Below are 18,294 nucleotides of genomic sequence, written 5' to 3' on the forward strand. Positions count from 1 at the left end.
TTTACCAGACACATTTAAACACAACACAGCCAACAAGTTTATGGGAACAGAACTTAAGACCTACCATAACAAATTTAATACCTTTTAAAGACATTTTTAAGGTATTAAATGCAGATTTGGAAATTTTAGACTTTTAAGACTTTTTAAGACCCTGCAGGAACCCTGGAATGTTTTTGCACTGGCAAGAGGTGGTTTTTCAGGCATAGTGAAAATGGTATATCACGTAAAACGGCAATGCAAAAGACCTTTTTCTGCAACTAGAGTCAGGTGAATTAAAAAAAAAAAAAAAAAAAAAAGATTTTGATGGATGTTACAACAAGCAAAGAAGAAGAGTTTTAAAAGAAACATGGTGGAGTATCTGTGGACACACCAGGAAACCCAATATTTTTTTAGTTTAGTACAGGATAGAGGGGTAATGTATAATAGTAATGAATATATCGGTAAATCAATATGATATTTATGTTCGTCGCCATGTTTATGGAATGTCTTCTCGTGTCATCTAGCGATAATAAATAAACAAATCATTGCATTTGTGATTTAATGGAAAAACCAACATTACGCACTTCCTTTAGTACAGGGGTGTCAAACTCATTTTAGGTCACAGGCCAGATTTAGCTAAATGTGATCTGAAGTGGGCCGAACTAGTAAAATAATAACATAATAATATATAAATAATGTCAACTCCAAATTTTTCTCTATGTTTTAGAGCAAAAAAAGTAAACATACATTATGAGAAGGTTTACATTTGCAAACTAACCTTTCAAACAATGTGAATAACATGAATAAACTGAAAAAATAAGTGTAATTTTAACAATATTCTGCCTCAGTTTATCATTTACACATGTACATTATAACTTACAGATCAGAGTGGATCTACAAATACACAAAACATTTAACAAAAGGCAAAATATTGTTAAAATTGTACTTACCTGAAGACATTTCAGGTTATTCACATTTTTTGCAAAATTAAACTTTATTTTAGTGTAAATGCATGAAAATATTTACATTTACAAAGAGAAAAATTTGAAGTTGTCATTATTTATATGTTATTATGATAGTATTTTACTGAAAACTACCCACATGAGATTGAATTACAGTAGCCTGAATGTGGAACCTGAAATGAAAGGACTGTTAATATTTTTAGTGTAATTTTTGCATTTCTCAAATTCATCCCAAGGGCCAGACTGGACCCTTTGGCGGGCCGGATTTGGCCCCCGTGCCACATGTTTGACACCTGTGCTTTAGTAAATATCGGTAATCTTTTGCACAGATGTCCAATGGAAAAGCCACTACAGTTGCAAAAAAATACATTTTTACATGTTCATTATAGAAGCTCTGAAGATCCAAATGGGTCATATCTGAAAAACTGACACTATATTTTACATAAATTATTTCAAAGCATTGATAAGATTAGTAATTCAGAAGTTATGAAATATTTTTAGATCAGTCTTTGAGAATAAATACTGCAGTTGTGACATTTTTAACCAACCCTTTAATGTGAAAAGATGTGGTTTAGTCTCTACAGTCATGTTTTCTGCAAATATATGTGTACTGCAGCATGAGATCCATGTAAATTACAGACATTGTTCACCAAGATGATAAACAGTGTGTGTCACAGTCACTGTCATGAGTGATTCAGCTCAACAAAGTAAGTTGACCTTTGTTTTGCAGTTTCTCTTTAAACCAAGCTGAGTGAAATTTTGGGGGAAGAATGCAGGAAGGGAGGTGTTTTAGCCTCTCCTCCCTTCACTACCTTCTCTCTTTTTCTATAACGCGTGTGTGCGTCAGTGGTGCACACACACACATGCACACACACATGCACGCGCACTAGACACGCTCCTGCACTCCCCTGCATGTGGCTCATTAATCAACGACAGATTATCAGGAAAGTGACACCTTCATGATTACAACGGTTCTGGGGAACTTTTTAATATGACTTTAGTTGGAAAGGAGATGCAAATTAGCGAGTTTACTTCAAAGTGCAGCACAGTTAATCGGATTACTGTAGTGTGAGGCAAAAACAATACACAACTAAATGATCACAGTCAAACTTTTTTTTAGCATATTTATAATCATATTTATAAAACATCACGGGTCATAATATTACATCACTTTTAACATTGCTATCTGTAAAAGTACCTTTAAATCAGGTACTAATCTGCACAGAAATGAAGTGCTAACGACTGTTTATTATGTTTAACCCTTTCATGCACGAATTATGAGAACATTAGTCACATGTTTTTTCCTGAGTGTTTTCATTCCTCTTTAGGCCTGAAAAAAAAAAAAATGCAATTTAAATTTTTTTAACAAACCTAGTTTTCATAGAGTTACAAAAATGTCCACCATGTGTTTAATTTTTGAAGCAAAGAAACACGTATTTAAAACGCTATATCAGAAAGTGATATACTGTGTGAAAACTATGAAATAACATTTTCAATGCAGCTAATCTGATGTTTTCTCTCATTTTAATACTTAGGGGTCATACTCTAATACTAGCTATTACTCACTTCATGGAGATAATACAAAAAAAAAAAAAAAAAAATATATATATATATATATATATATATATATATATATATATATATACACATACATACATACATACATACATACATATATATATATATACATATATATATATATATATATATATATATATATATATATATATATATATATATATATATATATATATATACATATAAAGTACTCAAACATGTTAGTGCAGATCAGGTTTATCAAGAACAGCAAAGTTACAGTAATGGTCTGAATGTCAGTGTATGGGATGATGCATAAGTGTCCACTATGTTGGCTGATATGGAACTAAAACAAAAAACCCATGAATATACAAGAGAACAGCTGGAGAAGAACTGTCCACTGGAGTGACCATTGTGCATGAAAGGGTTAATTTCGTGTCAGAAAATAAAGAAGCTGTAATCAGGCTTGAAGTATTCGCATCTTCCTCTTGCTCCACTTAAAACGCAGGGCATCTTTGTTCCCTCACATCTGTCCAAGGAGAGAGAGAGAGAGAGAGAGAAAAAAGAAGCTTCTCTTTTAATCTTTAAACGCTAAACAAGCATGAACTCCTGCCGTCGCCTTCATTTTCCGTCTAAAAGCATATACTAGTGCGCCTAAATATTTCATTAAAGGCGGCCGATAACACAGGGCAACGCAGTGGATAATGAAAAGGTATACACCGAGGGGAGAAGTGGGATATGCGGCCAGTTTAGTTTAGGGGGATGTGTTTATCACAACTCCCCACTGTCTGAAGCCTAATTCTGCAAACACACACACACAAGAAAAGCTCAATGCACATGTTAATAAACAAAATCTGATGAGTAGTCCATGTTATAAGGCTGTGACTCCAATGTAAACTTTGGAGCGTGTGTGCGCGCGCATGGGTCAGGTGCGCTCTCGCCGTGCCGAAAACCAAGGTGTCAACACTTTTTTTTTTTTTTTTCTCGTATGATGTTGGAGATAAATTAGGTTCTGCAGTACCTTAATGCACTGCGTGTCACATTAACCCCAATGAATATATATGTATATATATTTTTTTTTTAAAAAGTAAAAGTCTAAATTAATAAGACAAAATGCAGCTGTGTGTGGTAGGTGTGTGTGTGTTGCAGAGAGTGTATGGTTGAGCGGTTCAGACGGGGTTGTTAATGTTAAGGTGGCACAGAGCTAATGCAAATTAAAAAGCGCTGGCTGATCCCTTTTGACCCCCCTGTTCACAGCGTTAATGCGGCCATTTGCTTGGAGGTACTAACCCCCTATAATTCAATTTGTCCAAATGAATGAGATAACAGACATTTTATACAGCCCGCCCTCCCACACACAGAGAGAGAGAGAAAAAAAAAACAAGACAAAAAGTTACTTAACCGAAGCACAATCCTCTCCGTCTTTATAGCTTTTTATTACTTCTTTCATCTGTAAATGAAAGCGAGCAATTATTGCAAGGTGCTGGTATCATATTATTATGTTGGCCCTGGTCCCCTAGATAGTCATCAATCACTCTCAATCGACCTGTCACCGGCAGGCAGAGATCCAGCTGGAGAGGAGAGAAAGGGGAGGAGGTGGTGGTGGGGGGGAGGTAGAAGAAGGAGAAGGAGGAGGAGGAGGAGGAGAGGAGGAGGAGGAGTACATCATCATTAATTTGAGGAGTGACCCCCGGGGCTATCCACATGTCTCAACCTGGGATTCTCCAAGCAAGGAAGCGCGCACCGGCGTTGGCACCGTGGACCAGTTGGAGAGTGTTTTGGGGTTTTTTTTGGCTAATGCAGTGGCACAATTAGATCTGCAGAAACACACACCAGGGAAAAGAAATGATAGATTAGATAGATAGATAGATAGATTAGATAGATTAGATAGATAGATTAGATAGATAGATTAGATAGATTAGATAGATTAGATAGATAGATAGATAGATAGATAGATAGATAGATAGATAGATAGATAGATAGATAGATAGATACCATTCTTTACCAATTAAATTCAAATCAATTACTTGTCTGTGTGATCAGTGCAGAGGAATGAAAACTGTGCGTAATTGATCTAATGCATCTGAACAGAAACATCCCTTTGCATGTTTAAGACACTAATTGGTCTAATTGATTGACTGATACTGCCAAATTCATCTCCTGTTTATCTTTTTTATTTATTTATTTATTTATTCAATTATTTATTTATTTATTTATTCAATAGTAACCATTCCCTTTCTTCCCTCTGTTTTTTTTTTTTTTTTTTTTTGTCGTCATCCCTAGAAAAGACAATGCATATTAAAGTTACAGTCTGGTCATTTTAGAGTGGGAAACTTATGACGTCAGAGTCACCGCCGTTTAAAACAACCTGCCTCTGCTGCTGACGTCTTTTATACTACTTTTTTATAAGGCAAAAATATGTATCTGACAACAAAGTCATTATTGTAGACAAAGATAACCTGCATCACCTTTAATGCATTTATTTATTTCCGAGAGACTTTTGGAAAGAAAAAGGAAAGCTCTAAGATTGTCGTGCTTTATTTATTTTTTATTTTTTCCCCTTGAAAGGCGTATGAGTGGGGGGCATTTTACACAAATTAAACATGCTACTCTGCTTCGCCCTATAAGCATCCTAGGAGCCTGTGCTTACCAATCAATTGGTACAGTCAAACAGAGCCGCAGCCTGCGTTAGAGTGGAGACCTTCAGTCTCGCTTTATTTCTGGATATTGGGGGACCTCTCTACCATGTCATATCCACAATTTGGATATCCCTATTCGTCTGCTCCACAAGTAAGTTCATGTCACTGCCTTTGTTGACCGAAAATGTTTTGGTGTTGATATTGCAGCGATTGACTATGTCATCGATTTAAGCCTGATCCTTTTACGCACTTTGGCAAAGAATCAGAGAGGCTTTCACTGTCCTTTCGGGAATCGGAAAGGTATTGCGTTACAGCCAGTGATACCTGTGTTCCAGCAGCGATAGGAAAGAGGTAAGGAGAGGGGTAACTAGAGACCACCGGGACCCCCGACCTGCCGTTCACTGATTTCTGAAAGATAATAGCCGCTCTGTAATGTCAACCATATGTTTATCTGCGCTGGAACACACATGCCAACTTGTTCTGCACACGCTGTGTGTGTTTGCGATACATTACCCAGCTGCTGCTTTATTTTGGCTTGGAGCCATAAAAATCATTTGGGCTTACTTTGACTATTGCTGGATGATGTCGGTAAACATGTTGTATGTGTTTAGAATGTTTCCTCCTGTAATATGATTTATCACTGGAATATGATGGAAGATTTATGCTTAGTAATTAAATATCTGACATTTACGCACCAAGACTTCTGTTGGTATATTTGAGCTTTTAAAAGTTGACTGTTCTGATCTGAAACTTTATTAAGTCGATGTGTTTTGGAAACAAGTAAAATACTGTTAATTTCTGTGAGATTATTTTTTTTTTCTATTTTATTGTCTCTTTTCTTTTGACAGAAACTTGTAAACAAACTTTCCCTACAGATCCTCCAGTTTAACAAGTGCGTAAACGTCTGTTCCAACGCATGACTTTTCTAAACCTTTCCTTTTTCATGTTCAGTTCCTGATGACAACCAACTCCCTGACCACTTGCTGCGAGTCCACCGGCAGATCTATAGCCGACTCCGGAGTAGCGGCGTCCGGCCAGACCCCGGTGTACTGCCCGGTGTATGAGAGCCGGCTGCTGGCCACGGCGAGGCATGAGCTCAGTTCAGCCGCTGCGCTGGGCGTGTACGGAAACCCCTACACAGGCGGCCAAGGCTATGGGAATTACGTTACATACGGAACGGACGCCTCGGCTTTCTACTCGCTGGTAAGCCCCTCACATCTGATCCCCTTTGGCATTGATTAATGGAGCCGCAGGGCGCACAGACTTGAACCTGTTCTGTGCGTTATAGCGCAAAATGCCAGCCTTTTACATGTTGTGCGTAATTCATTTTCATCATCCTTCAAGACAACTTTTTTTTTTTTTTTTCAGTAAATGAAAAATGTTTCTCAGCGTGAGATAAGCCTGAATGCTTTATCCCATCCACTTTTGTTAGAGTAATTCTTGTGGAGGAAAAAAAAAGAAATTGTTTTGCACTGGAAAACAACTTCACCTCTTGCAAAGACCCAGAGGCCAATAAAAGGATTTAGCATTCTTATTTTAATACTGAAATACAGACAGTTGAATGCATAAATTGTGATTGAAAAAAATATGAGAATTAAACTTACACAACAGTATTTAATAGAAATTCTAAAAACTTATGTTTCTATGCAATTATCCTCCTCAGCCAGGCCAAGAAACTCAAATACAACCAGTATTTTGTTATTTTTATGTAAATATACATGTTTTTCAGCACCGGGTGAGCCAAAAATACATAATGATTTGTGCCATTCTTTTAATAAACATTTCTTTTCATGTGTAATTGCAGGGTACATTCGATACTAAAGATGCTACAGCTTCTGCGCATGCGGGAATAACCCAAGCGACAGCCTACTATCCTTATGATCCTACCTTGGGACAGTATCAGTATGACAGGTATGTTGTTAAAGTGACAGTTTGACTCTGAGTGACTGAATAATGTTGAGAAGCTGGATTATCAGTTTAAATTTCAGACCTCTTTCAGTGAACGGAATAATATGTGCAGTGGAGTTAGAATTACAGGCAAAATACAGCGTTACGTCCAGGTTTGAAAGTCATTTTAAGTACTTTTTGATGAGTTAACAGGAAGTTGTTAAAATGAAGCCTCGCCGACATTAAATCAATCATTTATCCTTAAGAGGTCGAGGTCGAGTTCATTCTCATCGTGTCTATAACAGCACAGGAAATCACTTTTATTCTATGACACATTTGTTTTATAATGGAAGTTGATGCATGCAGGCCTTCATTCAGTAACTGAAGGCCTTCGCAGTGTTATGCAGAGCAGGTCTGCCTCATGAAAGGTCTTTCCAATAATCAGATGACACACAAGTAAAGACAGTGTTGAAAATGAAGGATTCTGATTGATTACAATAAGTGTTATAAGAAAATAATTTGAATAAAACAGAAAAATCCAGCGCTACAGAAACTTTTTACGTAGCTTGAATCTGTACGCTTGTTTTACATTCATTTATTCAATTTTTGTTTTGGTTAATCGGTCGACAAAGTGCCATATTGATCAGCTTACAGCACAATAACAGCTTACATAACCTCAAACTAATAAGCTGACTTCTTTAACAAATCACTTAAGTCTAACCTTGCAAAAAAAGTGTCAGCAAAAACCCCAATAAGTGTTCACAAAGCAAAAGGCCTGAGACTATGAAAGAAAAGAATTAGTGGCACTCAAATGAACAAGCAGGCCTATAAGAGGACCACTCTGTGTGAGCTCGTCTTTTACCTGAGGGCTCATCATTACACTCAATAAAGCAATTTTACAGTCTGTTTTATCTGTGAGGTAACAACAGGGTAAAGAAGGGTACAGTCTTCCTATCTTTTAGATTCCCTTAACAGTGCTTGACCTGGACTAAGCTATGGAGAGCAATAAAGGCCTCATAAAAGCCTCCCTTGAGAGGACTTTTACAGCTCACTGCTGACTGAAAATCAACACTGTGCATTTTAAATGTAGGTCTATGGTTGATATTTGTGAGGGAAAGGAGAGGGAGGGGAGGGAGGTGGATGGTATATTAGGGATAGGTTTAAATCATTTTTTACACTAAGAAATTACACTGAAAAGTAAAGAAACAAAGAAAGATGCATTTGATGTGACTATTAACAAAAGAAATAGCAAACGAAGGAATATTTAAGGTTTTTTTTTTTTTTTTTTTTTTTTTTTAAGGTTGTAGGTTTCCCCTGAGATAACCCCTGTCCTTAAATGGTGTCTTTTCACTGACACAGCTTTGTCACGAGACTTACATTTTTAAACTTTCTGCAACAATAATACTGCGTCATATTTGTGCACTTATAATCCATTACTATGTTATTTCAAAAGTATCTCTTATCGATTCCAGCACTGAAACAAACGGAAAAAAAGAGTTTTACATTATATTCACCATCTTCTTCTAATTGACAGATATGGTTCCATGGATGGGGGAACAAGGCGGAAGAACGCCACACGTGAAACGACCAGCACACTGAAGGCCTGGCTGCAGGAACACAGGAAGAACCCGTACCCAACTAAGGGTGAGAAGATAATGCTGGCCATCATCACCAAGATGACCCTGACGCAGGTGTCCACCTGGTTCGCAAACGCCAGGAGGAGGCTCAAGAAGGAGAACAAGATGACATGGCCGCCCAGAAACAAGGGCTCAGAGGAAAAAAGATATGACGAGGATGAGGATGGGTCTCAGGAGGAGCAGATAAAAAGCGAGAACAATGAGGATGGTTAGTGTAAAAGGTCTTGTCGCTTTGCAGAAATAAAGTCAAACTCCAGAGTTCTTAGCTGAGTTGATATAAATTGTCAGGAGCACATTTTTAAACTTGTGTATCTATGTATTATTCACTTTGACAACATAAATTGTTCTGATGAATCTTATCAGTAACACTCCAGATGATCCTCACTTATGCACAACCTGATGATTTCAGTGATGTGACAGTGATCCATACAAGGCCTTTCTGACATCGCCTGAGTAGAATTAACAGTTACCATGATGCCTTCATGTCCAATATAACTCTATATAGAAATGTCTGTCTTTTTTGACAGCTTTGCTTTCTGAATGCACTGCTTCACTTTATTCAGTTGAATTAATTAAAACATGTTTCTTGAAATACCTTTAAAGGCCAAAAAAGCCACATTTCAAGTCATTTTTCCACAATTATCTGAAAATGCTGTTTATTATAATTTAAATGACTATAACAAAAATAGCAGAAATAACTGTTAGTGGATAGATTTTACAAGCAAATAACACTGCCTAAGATGTATTTGTTGGATATGACATTCTGATACTATTTTGATCCAATAGATAATATTTGCTAATAAATGATGGAGTAAATATTTTGACTGTTTGACCATTAAATAAAGTGTATAATAATTGTTAGGGTTAATTTAAAGCAGTTGCTATTTTACATGCATGACTGCACATTGACTCTCCTGTCTGTCATTATCTGATTTAAAGTCATATGATATGACACCGTATCTGACATGTCTGCTGTCTTCCTTCTGTTTTTTTTTTTTTTTTTTTAAATAGAGACCAGAAGTCGGGCTGATAAGGACCTTCAGTTGAGCGATTTGGACGATTTCGACACACTGGAATCTGAGAGCTCGGAGTGTGAGCTCAAACACCGATACCACATCAACACACACATGTCAACAACGACCGACTGCCCAAGTGAGCACATCATCAAAGACGCATCTCTCAAAATCTCCATCCCCGTTTCTCTCGGAGGGGAGGATTTGAACAAAAGTTGTCTCAAAACAAACCCGGAGGACTTTCCATCCGATAACAGACAGCAGGCAAAAACATGCTATAACCAGCAACAACAGCAACAACAGCAACAGCATCAAGTATTAGACGGCAAACCCCGAATTTGGTCTTTGGCCCAAACTGCGACATCTCTGAACCAGACTGAGTACCCGTCCTGTATGCTGAGGTGCCAGCCGCCGCCCCCCTCCTCCCTCACCCCGTCCCCCGCCGCTACCTCACCCGTCACCGGCCTGGACAACAGGCAGGACTCGCCGGTCACGACCCTGAGAAACTGGGTCGACGGGGTTTTCCACGACCCCTTGTTCAGGCACAGCACTCTGAGCCAGGCACTGACCAACACCACCGTCTCTTGGACCACAAACACCAAAGGTACCATTCTGGAGGCAGAGCGCAGCGCGGTGCAGGCCTTACAGCAGCACCAGGACTCCCCCAAAGACAGTGCCATGAGTTTCCCAAAAACTATCAACAAACTCTTCTGCTCATAACAAAACCAAATGCAAAAAAAAAAAAAAAAAAAAAAAAAAAAAAGAGAGGGACTTTTGTAACCGGCTCCAAGTCGGGTGGAAAAGTCTTACAGGCTCCGTCTCCATGTTTCTCTCATTCTATTTTATTCGTTTTTACGCAGTTATATATGCTGTTACATTGGCGTTACACAAGTGAAATATCCGGATCCGTTTGGCTTTGATTTAAGGCACGCACAAAAACTTATCAAAATGTATAACTGAAAGTTTACATGTTGAGAAAAAAAAAATAATAGAAGTTTACATTTTTATTTTGATCCTTTTTGTTTTCCTATGCGCATGCAAATGTAATTGAATATTATTTAGGACTCAGCAGTTGAGTATCACTATTAAAGGAAGAAAAAGTCTCACAAATGCACAGCTCTCTTAAGAACTGAATGAGGGCGTTTCAACTTTGTTCACTGAAAATAAAAACAGTCCGTTTCTTAAAAAAAAATAAATAAATACATAAATAAATTGCGTGTGATATTTGGGTTAATAGTGAAAGGAACTGGCCAAGGTGCTGAAAATCTACAGAATTGAAGGGTTTGTTTTCCCCTGATGCACGACTTGTAGGCTTTTTCTAAACGCAATCCACTGTTAAACAAAGCAGTTTTATCATTTCAGTTCATTCTTAACCCATTAAAACAGGCACTATCTAATATCTCTCGCCTGTGTTGTTTTCCAGAAAACATTCACTCTCATTTAGTGACAGCCTGAAAATGAGGCAGCTCAACCCTCAAGACAGAACAATATCAGTATCTAAGATCTGCCTCATTAATTCCCTCTAAACAGGCTGTAATTGGGATGTTCGCAGTCATATTTCATGTCAGGCTATTGATTTCCCCTCTCTGCTCTCTGATAATATTATCGAAACATCTCAACATTGTCCATGATGCAGCTGTCAAAAGGGTAAGTTATTCGCCATACGTCCATTAATGGGATCAAAACGAGAGGCCTCTGCAAAAAAAAAATAATAATCTGAAGTGAGGAGTTTTCGTTTTGACACCAACCCCTCAAAGAAAACAGCCAGGATGCTGATTCCTCTTCTGAAAAGTGAAAGGGCTTTACGAGAGAGGCACTCACGTCGTCTAAAAGTGAAAAGGGCAAAGGAACTCGAATTAGTTGTTGTAGATAAAAGGGCAAAAAGAAAGGAGTCAAGGGTACTTGACAGTAATGGCGAAAGTGGAGCTCTCGGGAGACTCTGTCCTGTGAGAGTGGGGGGGTGGGTGGGGGGGGGGGGGGGGCGGTGATGAATTTTAATGGGAAAAGCGCACAGACGATTGAGATCTCCCCCCTGGAAGAAAGTGCTATGGTGGACAAAAGGGATTTTATACATCGGAGTAAGGATGTATGTTTTTATTTGCTTTTTTTTTTTTTTTTTTAAAGTCAGGGAAAGACCTTGCCTGTAGCATTTCGGGAGTTAAGTTCACATGAACAAAACACCAGAAGAAAAAGAGAAAGACATCGACGCGTCTCATCCTTATAGATTTTCTATTGGTAATAAAAATTTACGCACATTTTACGCGTGGGGTGGGACTGTTTATTAGCCTACATGTAAACTAGTGTATGTAATATTTCATAGCCACAGAGAAAATGAGGGGTTTAAGCCCCCGATGATAATGCAATACACCCAAGACATTTAATTAATTTAGCACGAGGACAGATTTTATTAGACCTCCGAACCAAGTGGCTTTTTATTCGAGAGAAAGAGACATGAAGTAAGACAGGGAGGGGGGTGGAAGGGAGACAGATCTGGGGAGAGACACACAGGAGAGAGAGACAGAGGGAAAGAGAGAGAGGCCAGCTATAACTAAATCATTCAGCCGTGGCAAATACGAACACACAGAGGGAGCGAGATGGTAAATTAACAGGAGCTTTTTACATAGAGACCAAATAAAACTGTAATCAGCGACGCGTTACTTTTCATTAAGCGGGTTTGACAGCAGCATATTCAGCCACTCCGACACAGGAGCAGGGTCCGGGGTGAAATAAACTGCTCTCAAACCGAGAGTCATAAGATAATTCCTTAAGCTCCATTAACAACTCTTAGCCGCAGGAAATGGGCTCCCCTGAAAACATCTCCAAATCTAAAAGCTTTATCGACCTGGCAAACCTCAGCTGATGGCCTCTTTTTTTTTCACCCCTCTCTCTCTCTCTCTCTCTCTCCATCTCTGTTCACTCTCTCTCTCTCTCTCACCCCCGCCTTCTCCTTTTTTCAACTTAAGGGACAGAAACGTCCAACTGAGGTAATAGACTTTGACACAACACATTAAATGGGAAATGAGAAAAGGGAGAAGAAAGGGCACTCTTAAACGCCTTTTAAACGTTACCAATTAGAGGTTTAAAAGTTGAATAAGATGTAGGCCTTTGGCATATGCCTGACTGATGGGACATTTAACTGAATACCTTTCCCACTTGATAAAAGCAGCACGTTACTGAGCGCAGTATGTAGTCCTCCTGTGAGGTATAACTGCAACCACATTAATACAAAACTTTCAGGCTTTAAAAAAAAAAATGTGCTCACCAGTCTTGTGCAACACCACTGACAGGATAAGCTTTCGAATGATATCCTGAGACCTTCCTTAATTTTCTAAACCCGTAAAGAACCCTTTAAGTGTTTATATGGCAGCTTCCAAAATAATTTTCCTCTATATTTAACTTTTCCAAAGTAATTTATCACCATTTATTAGAATATCATCCACTTAAATTTAGCATTTTTTTGGGTGAAAATCAGGTATTTTCCTGAATTTAATTTACTAATTATGTAGACGTTCATAAAATATCTGATTAAATTCAGTGGTTATTATATCAAAATAGAGAAAAGTGAGGAAAAAGTGTTTTTTTTTTTAACAAAACATATCATCAACTCAACATAAAAACAAGTGTCTACAATCAGTGTCATCTGGGATGTCAAACAACATGAGTTTTATTGTTTTATTGCAAGGGTGTCAAACTCATTTTAGTTCAGGGTCTACATACAGCTTAACATGATGTAAAGTGGGCCAGACCAGTAAAATAAAATAAATAATAGGATAAGAACTTATAAATAATGTCAATTCCAAAGTATTTTTCTCTGTTCTTGAGTGGAAAAAAGTCAAATTCCATAATGAAAATGTTTACATCTGCAAACCGTACTTGAACATAACATGAACAAACATGAACCTGAAAATTCTTAAGAAAAATCACTGCAATTTTAATAATATTACACCTTAGTTTAACATTTATACATGTGAATCACAACTTACAGATCAGAGTGGATCTATGAATACACAAAATATTTAGTAAGAGGCTGAATATTGGTAAAATTCCACATACTTCTCTTGAGAAATTTCAGGTTATTTACATTTTTTTGCAAAAGGCTAGTCTGTAAATGTGAACATTTTTGTGTAATTTTCCTTTTTTTTTACACTACAACAAAGAGAAAAATTTGTAGTTTTCATTATTTATAGGTTATTATGATAGTACTTTACTGCTCTGACCCACTTGAGATTGAACTGACCTAAAATGATTCGAACATCCTTGATTGTTAATATCGTCAGTGTAATTTCTGCATTTCACAAATTCATCCCAGGGGCCAAATTGGACCGTTTGGCGGGCTGGATTTGGCCCCCAGGCCGCATGTTTGACACCTGTGTTTTATTGGAATATCCGAGCCTCTGAACATCCAAATGGGTCATATCTGATAACACCAAAAAGCTAAGAACCTGCATTTTACTTGAATTCTTTACATAATTTGGTAAGATTAGCGGATCAAAAGTTGTTAAACATTTTAGATGAGTGGACGCTTTAGGCTGACGGTGCCAGTTTAGGTCTTTAGGGTTAAAGTAGCATCCTGTCAAACACATGTGCTCTGTTTATAGTGGTAGGAGGCCCACAAAAACTGACTGAAACACCGAACAATCAGCAGCGCAGAGCTTCCCCAGAGAGAAGGTCTAGGCCAGGTTAATACCACTGTGGCCCTGAGCCATAAATATATTTACACATCATTACACACCAACACACACACTGAAACTCACACACGGAGCATCACATTGACACGACTGCTGAACACAAGGCATCAGGGCTTAATTGAATATATAATCTATTCATTGACTAACATTAATATGGCGAGAATAGCCGTAATGTGATCAAAGCTTAAAGAAAATATGAAGCGTGACCACACACACACACACACACACACACACACACAGAGCTCAGTGGACACACACATTACACACAAGCAGGAGGCACAGTGCAGTTATGGCCTGAATGCCCCTTTCAAGAATCAATGGAATGGCCTTTTATTCCAATTAAGATGAGGCACATTATTATCTGAAAATATAAATCCACAACTGCAATAAACAGCCTGTAGGTGTGTACTCATATCATTTGAAAAACATATTTTCTTCAGCAGATTAAATTACATCTAAATGTCACTTGATGTGAATGTTTGGCACAGCTGCTCTTAGCAAATGAATATATTGATATTATGCAAAGTAATACACAGAATGGAACAGGAGAAGACTTTGTATGGCGAAGAGATGAGAGTACAATACAATACATACCTAAAGATTATAAAATAGATATTAAAAGTCTTAGCCAACAGGACCTTTTTACTCAGTTGTCAGGATGAGGTGCTGAATACTTGGGCCCCCACCGACTTAACTCTATAACACCAAACGTATCATATTTGATACATGAGTTTTGAAGCCCTGTACATGATCAGTGTGATTTTTTTTTTTCTTGAAAAACCTGATGTACACAATTAGATACATGCAATACACAGATAATCCACCTGGGGGGAGGAATTCGTTCACCAGAGGCCTTTCCAGTGACACTACAAGATTGTCTTTAACCCTGTAAAGCCTGAACCATTAAATCATTGACAGAAAATTCCAGTTCTTCAAAACCAGAGCCTTTATTGGTCCTTCTGAACAACCAAAAAAAAACATTTTTTCAAATATCAATTTCCATGGATGAGTTTTAATTTTGTATCATATTTGATACATCGGGTCTCAATGCTCAAATATTATTATTTCTGAACAAACAAAAACATGATATAACATAAACATGTCTAACAAATTGGTAATTCCTTTTCAAAATTGGCAAAGTTCTTCCTCCTTCCTCATTAACCCTATAACAAATATATCATATTTGATACATGAGTTTTGAAGCCCTCTTCATGATCAGTGTGATGTTTTCTTTCTTGAAAAACCTGATGTATACAATTAGATACATGCAATACATGGATAATCCACCAGGGGGGAGGAATTCATTCACCAGAGGCCTTTCCAGTGACACTATAAGACTGCCATCAATGAGGAAGGAGGCAGAACTTTGCCAATTTTGAAAAGGAATTACCAATTTGTTAGACATGTTTTGTGTTATATTATGTCTTTGTTTGTTCAAAAATAATAATATTTGAGCATTGAGACCCGATGTACCAAATATGATACAAAATTGAAACTCATACATGGAAACTGATATTTGAAAAAAAAAAATTGGGGTTGTAAATAAAGGCTCCTGCTTCAAAAACTGGAATTTTCTGTCAATGGTTTAATGGTTCAGGCTTTACAGGGTTAAAGACCTGAAGCGCCTCCTTATTATTCTTCCTCTTCTTGAAGATATGATCTGTGCATGTGTGTTTGTGTGTATTTGTGGTGATGTTCAGAGAGGCTTGCTGCCAAAAGGACAAGTCCAAGATGTGCCTTCAGGCCCTGGTGTCTGGCCTCTATCAGCCCCTGCTGCCATCGCCTCCCTGCAGTTGTTCAACAGGTCAAGAGGTTTTAGCCTGAGGGGCATCGCTTTTCAGCATCTAAGCCTGCCCACTCTGACTCAACCAAATTCAGAAACCCTGATAGGATACGTAAATAGACAAACACAAATTCTTCTATTCCTGTAATCTTAGAAAATGCACATTAAAACGACCAAGTTAATAAATCTTGTGTTAAGTCAAGCAGCAGGTTATAGACGAGCAATAAAACAATACACTAAAAAAAAGCAGAGTGGTCTAAATTTAGAGTCGAACCAAGATGATTACGTCATTGTGGTTGTAACCTTTAAAAAAAAGTCTAGGATGGTTATCTCACACCCTCTTAAGGTCAGACAAAAGGTCAAGAGGTGTGATCATGGGTCATCACTACACACTTCAATTCTGTCAGACAATTTAGATTGAGTTAAGCTCACCACCACATAGCAGACATATTCAACTGGCATTTGATGTGTGGTTTTTAATAAGTGCATCATTTCAGTATTTATCAAGGTTATGTCTGTGATACTCCTTTCCATTATTTTAGGTGGTTTTAGTTCCAGTATTGTGAGGAAAACAAAAACTAAATATTATGTTTTTCATGTTTAAAGTATATGATCTCATGAGGGTATGTGACGAACATACACTGTTTTAATTTAGTTAAAACCCTCAAAGTCCCAAAAACGTGCAGGTGACCAAAAGCACCTACTAATCTATAATAGTTAATAACTTCTGAACCACAAACAATCCTATCAATATATTATTTTTTTAATTAAGGTAAAATGCAGTTTCTCAGCTTTACAGGGGCTTCAGATATGACCCATTTAGACATTCAAAGGCTCTGTAATGAACATGGAAACACTGTCATCTTCTGAAACATTGATTCACCAGTAAAACCAGTGTAGTTTGATACATTTGATAGATGCTTGTTTACTTGTTCAGTTAATGATACAGTTTACTTGAAAAGCCATTTTTCTTCTTAGTTCTCTCTGTTTTGATACAACCTTTGAATTTTGTTTGAGTTTTCATGAACATCTACATGGTCAATGAATTAAATATAGAAAAAATACCTATTTTTAACTTGAAAAATGTGAAATGCAGAAGAGAAGATTACAATAAATCTGTGGTTCCCAACCTTTTTTGGCCTGTGACCCCATTTTAACATCATAAATTCCTGGCAACCCCAGACTTTTTTTTTTTTGCTAAAATTAATTTGTTTTTGATCATGTAATAGTTTGCTATACTATGTTGCAAATAAACAATAATTTTAGACGACATTTAGTCTATATAATGTATATTATTATGGATGGAGGCAGAAAAGCCAGGTGTAGATTACTGCACAAAGTCAGAATTTTATTTTCTTTGGTCAGGATATGTACAGTTGGTTGGGCTGCAAATTAATACTGAACAAACAATAACTCAAACTATGAATTATGAAAGAGCTGCAGCATCTGAAACTGACCACAATGAACATTTGAAAGATAAACAGTACCACAGTGCTTCAGTTTCAGCTTCACAGTTTATCATGTCTTTTATATATTGGGATTGTCTCTGTCAACTCACCATATATTTTTTATTCGTATGTTTTTAATTTTATATTTTTAGCAATTACTAGAAATTTCCGGCAACACCACATAGGGTCCCGACCCCAAGGTTGAAAAACACTGCAGTAAATGGTGTGAAATGACTTGGTAAAGAATAAATGTTGATAGAAAATCATTTGGAAGTCACCACAAAAATAGTTCTGGGCCTTTAAGGGTTAAATAAGCCAAGTGGAACACCCAATCAAAGGTCCCACATATCCAAAAGTCCATTGTACGATGGTGTTCACATATGGTTGAAGCAGTTTTGCTGAATCAAATCTTGCTACATATCAGATGTAAGTTTACTATGTTGTAACCATAATGCATGTATTCTACAGTGCATAAGGAGAAGCATCTGTGAAATGTAACCAAAACAAATCATAATTATGTAAGCCAGCTGTACTTAAAATGTTGATGCAGAAAAAGACACGAGGACAAAAGCAAGAGTAAATAAATTGAACTTTTTTTTTTTTTTCATTTACAGTGCAAGCACTGTTAAAGCCATGTTGAAGTAATTGCTAAAGGTCAAAAGAGAACGTGTTTTACCAACACATTTGTGTTTATCATTCAGGACAAATCAATACAATATTGT

At 37.3% G+C, this 18,294-nt stretch overlaps 1 protein-coding gene across 1 annotated transcript; it reads left to right on the forward strand.

Annotated features, from left to right (window-relative positions):
- The first annotated feature begins 4,782 nt into the window (after positions 1-4,782).
- On the forward strand, positions 4,783-10,852 carry irx4a (iroquois homeobox 4a). The gene is made up of 5 exons (XM_030159270.1): positions 4,783-5,267; positions 6,068-6,319; positions 6,921-7,027; positions 8,538-8,848; positions 9,652-10,852. The coding sequence occupies exons 1-5, from the start codon at positions 5,223-5,225 to the stop codon at positions 10,371-10,373; spliced, it is 1,437 nt and encodes a 478-aa protein (XP_030015130.1). The 5' UTR covers positions 4,783-5,222; the 3' UTR covers positions 10,374-10,852.
- Positions 10,853-18,294: the final 7,442 nt, after the last annotated feature.

This window comes from Sphaeramia orbicularis, chromosome 16 (assembly GCF_902148855.1).
Source record: "Sphaeramia orbicularis chromosome 16, fSphaOr1.1, whole genome shotgun sequence".
Classification (NCBI taxonomy): Eukaryota; Metazoa; Chordata; class Actinopteri; order Kurtiformes; family Apogonidae; genus Sphaeramia; species Sphaeramia orbicularis.

What these genes read in the sequence shown, in the direction of transcription:
- irx4a (XM_030159270.1), top strand. Translation starts at nt 5,223, where the DNA reads ATGTCATATCCACAATTTGGATATCCCTATTCGTCTGCTCCACAA. An exon ending in CCTCGGCTTTCTACTCGCTG is followed by an intron (nt 6,320 to 6,920) that starts GTAAGCCCCTCA and finishes GTGTAATTGCAG; the next exon opens with GGTACATTCGATACTAAAGA. An exon ending in AAGCGAGAACAATGAGGATG is followed by an intron (nt 8,849 to 9,651) that starts GTTAGTGTAAAA and finishes TTTTTTAAATAG; the next exon opens with AGACCAGAAGTCGGGCTGAT.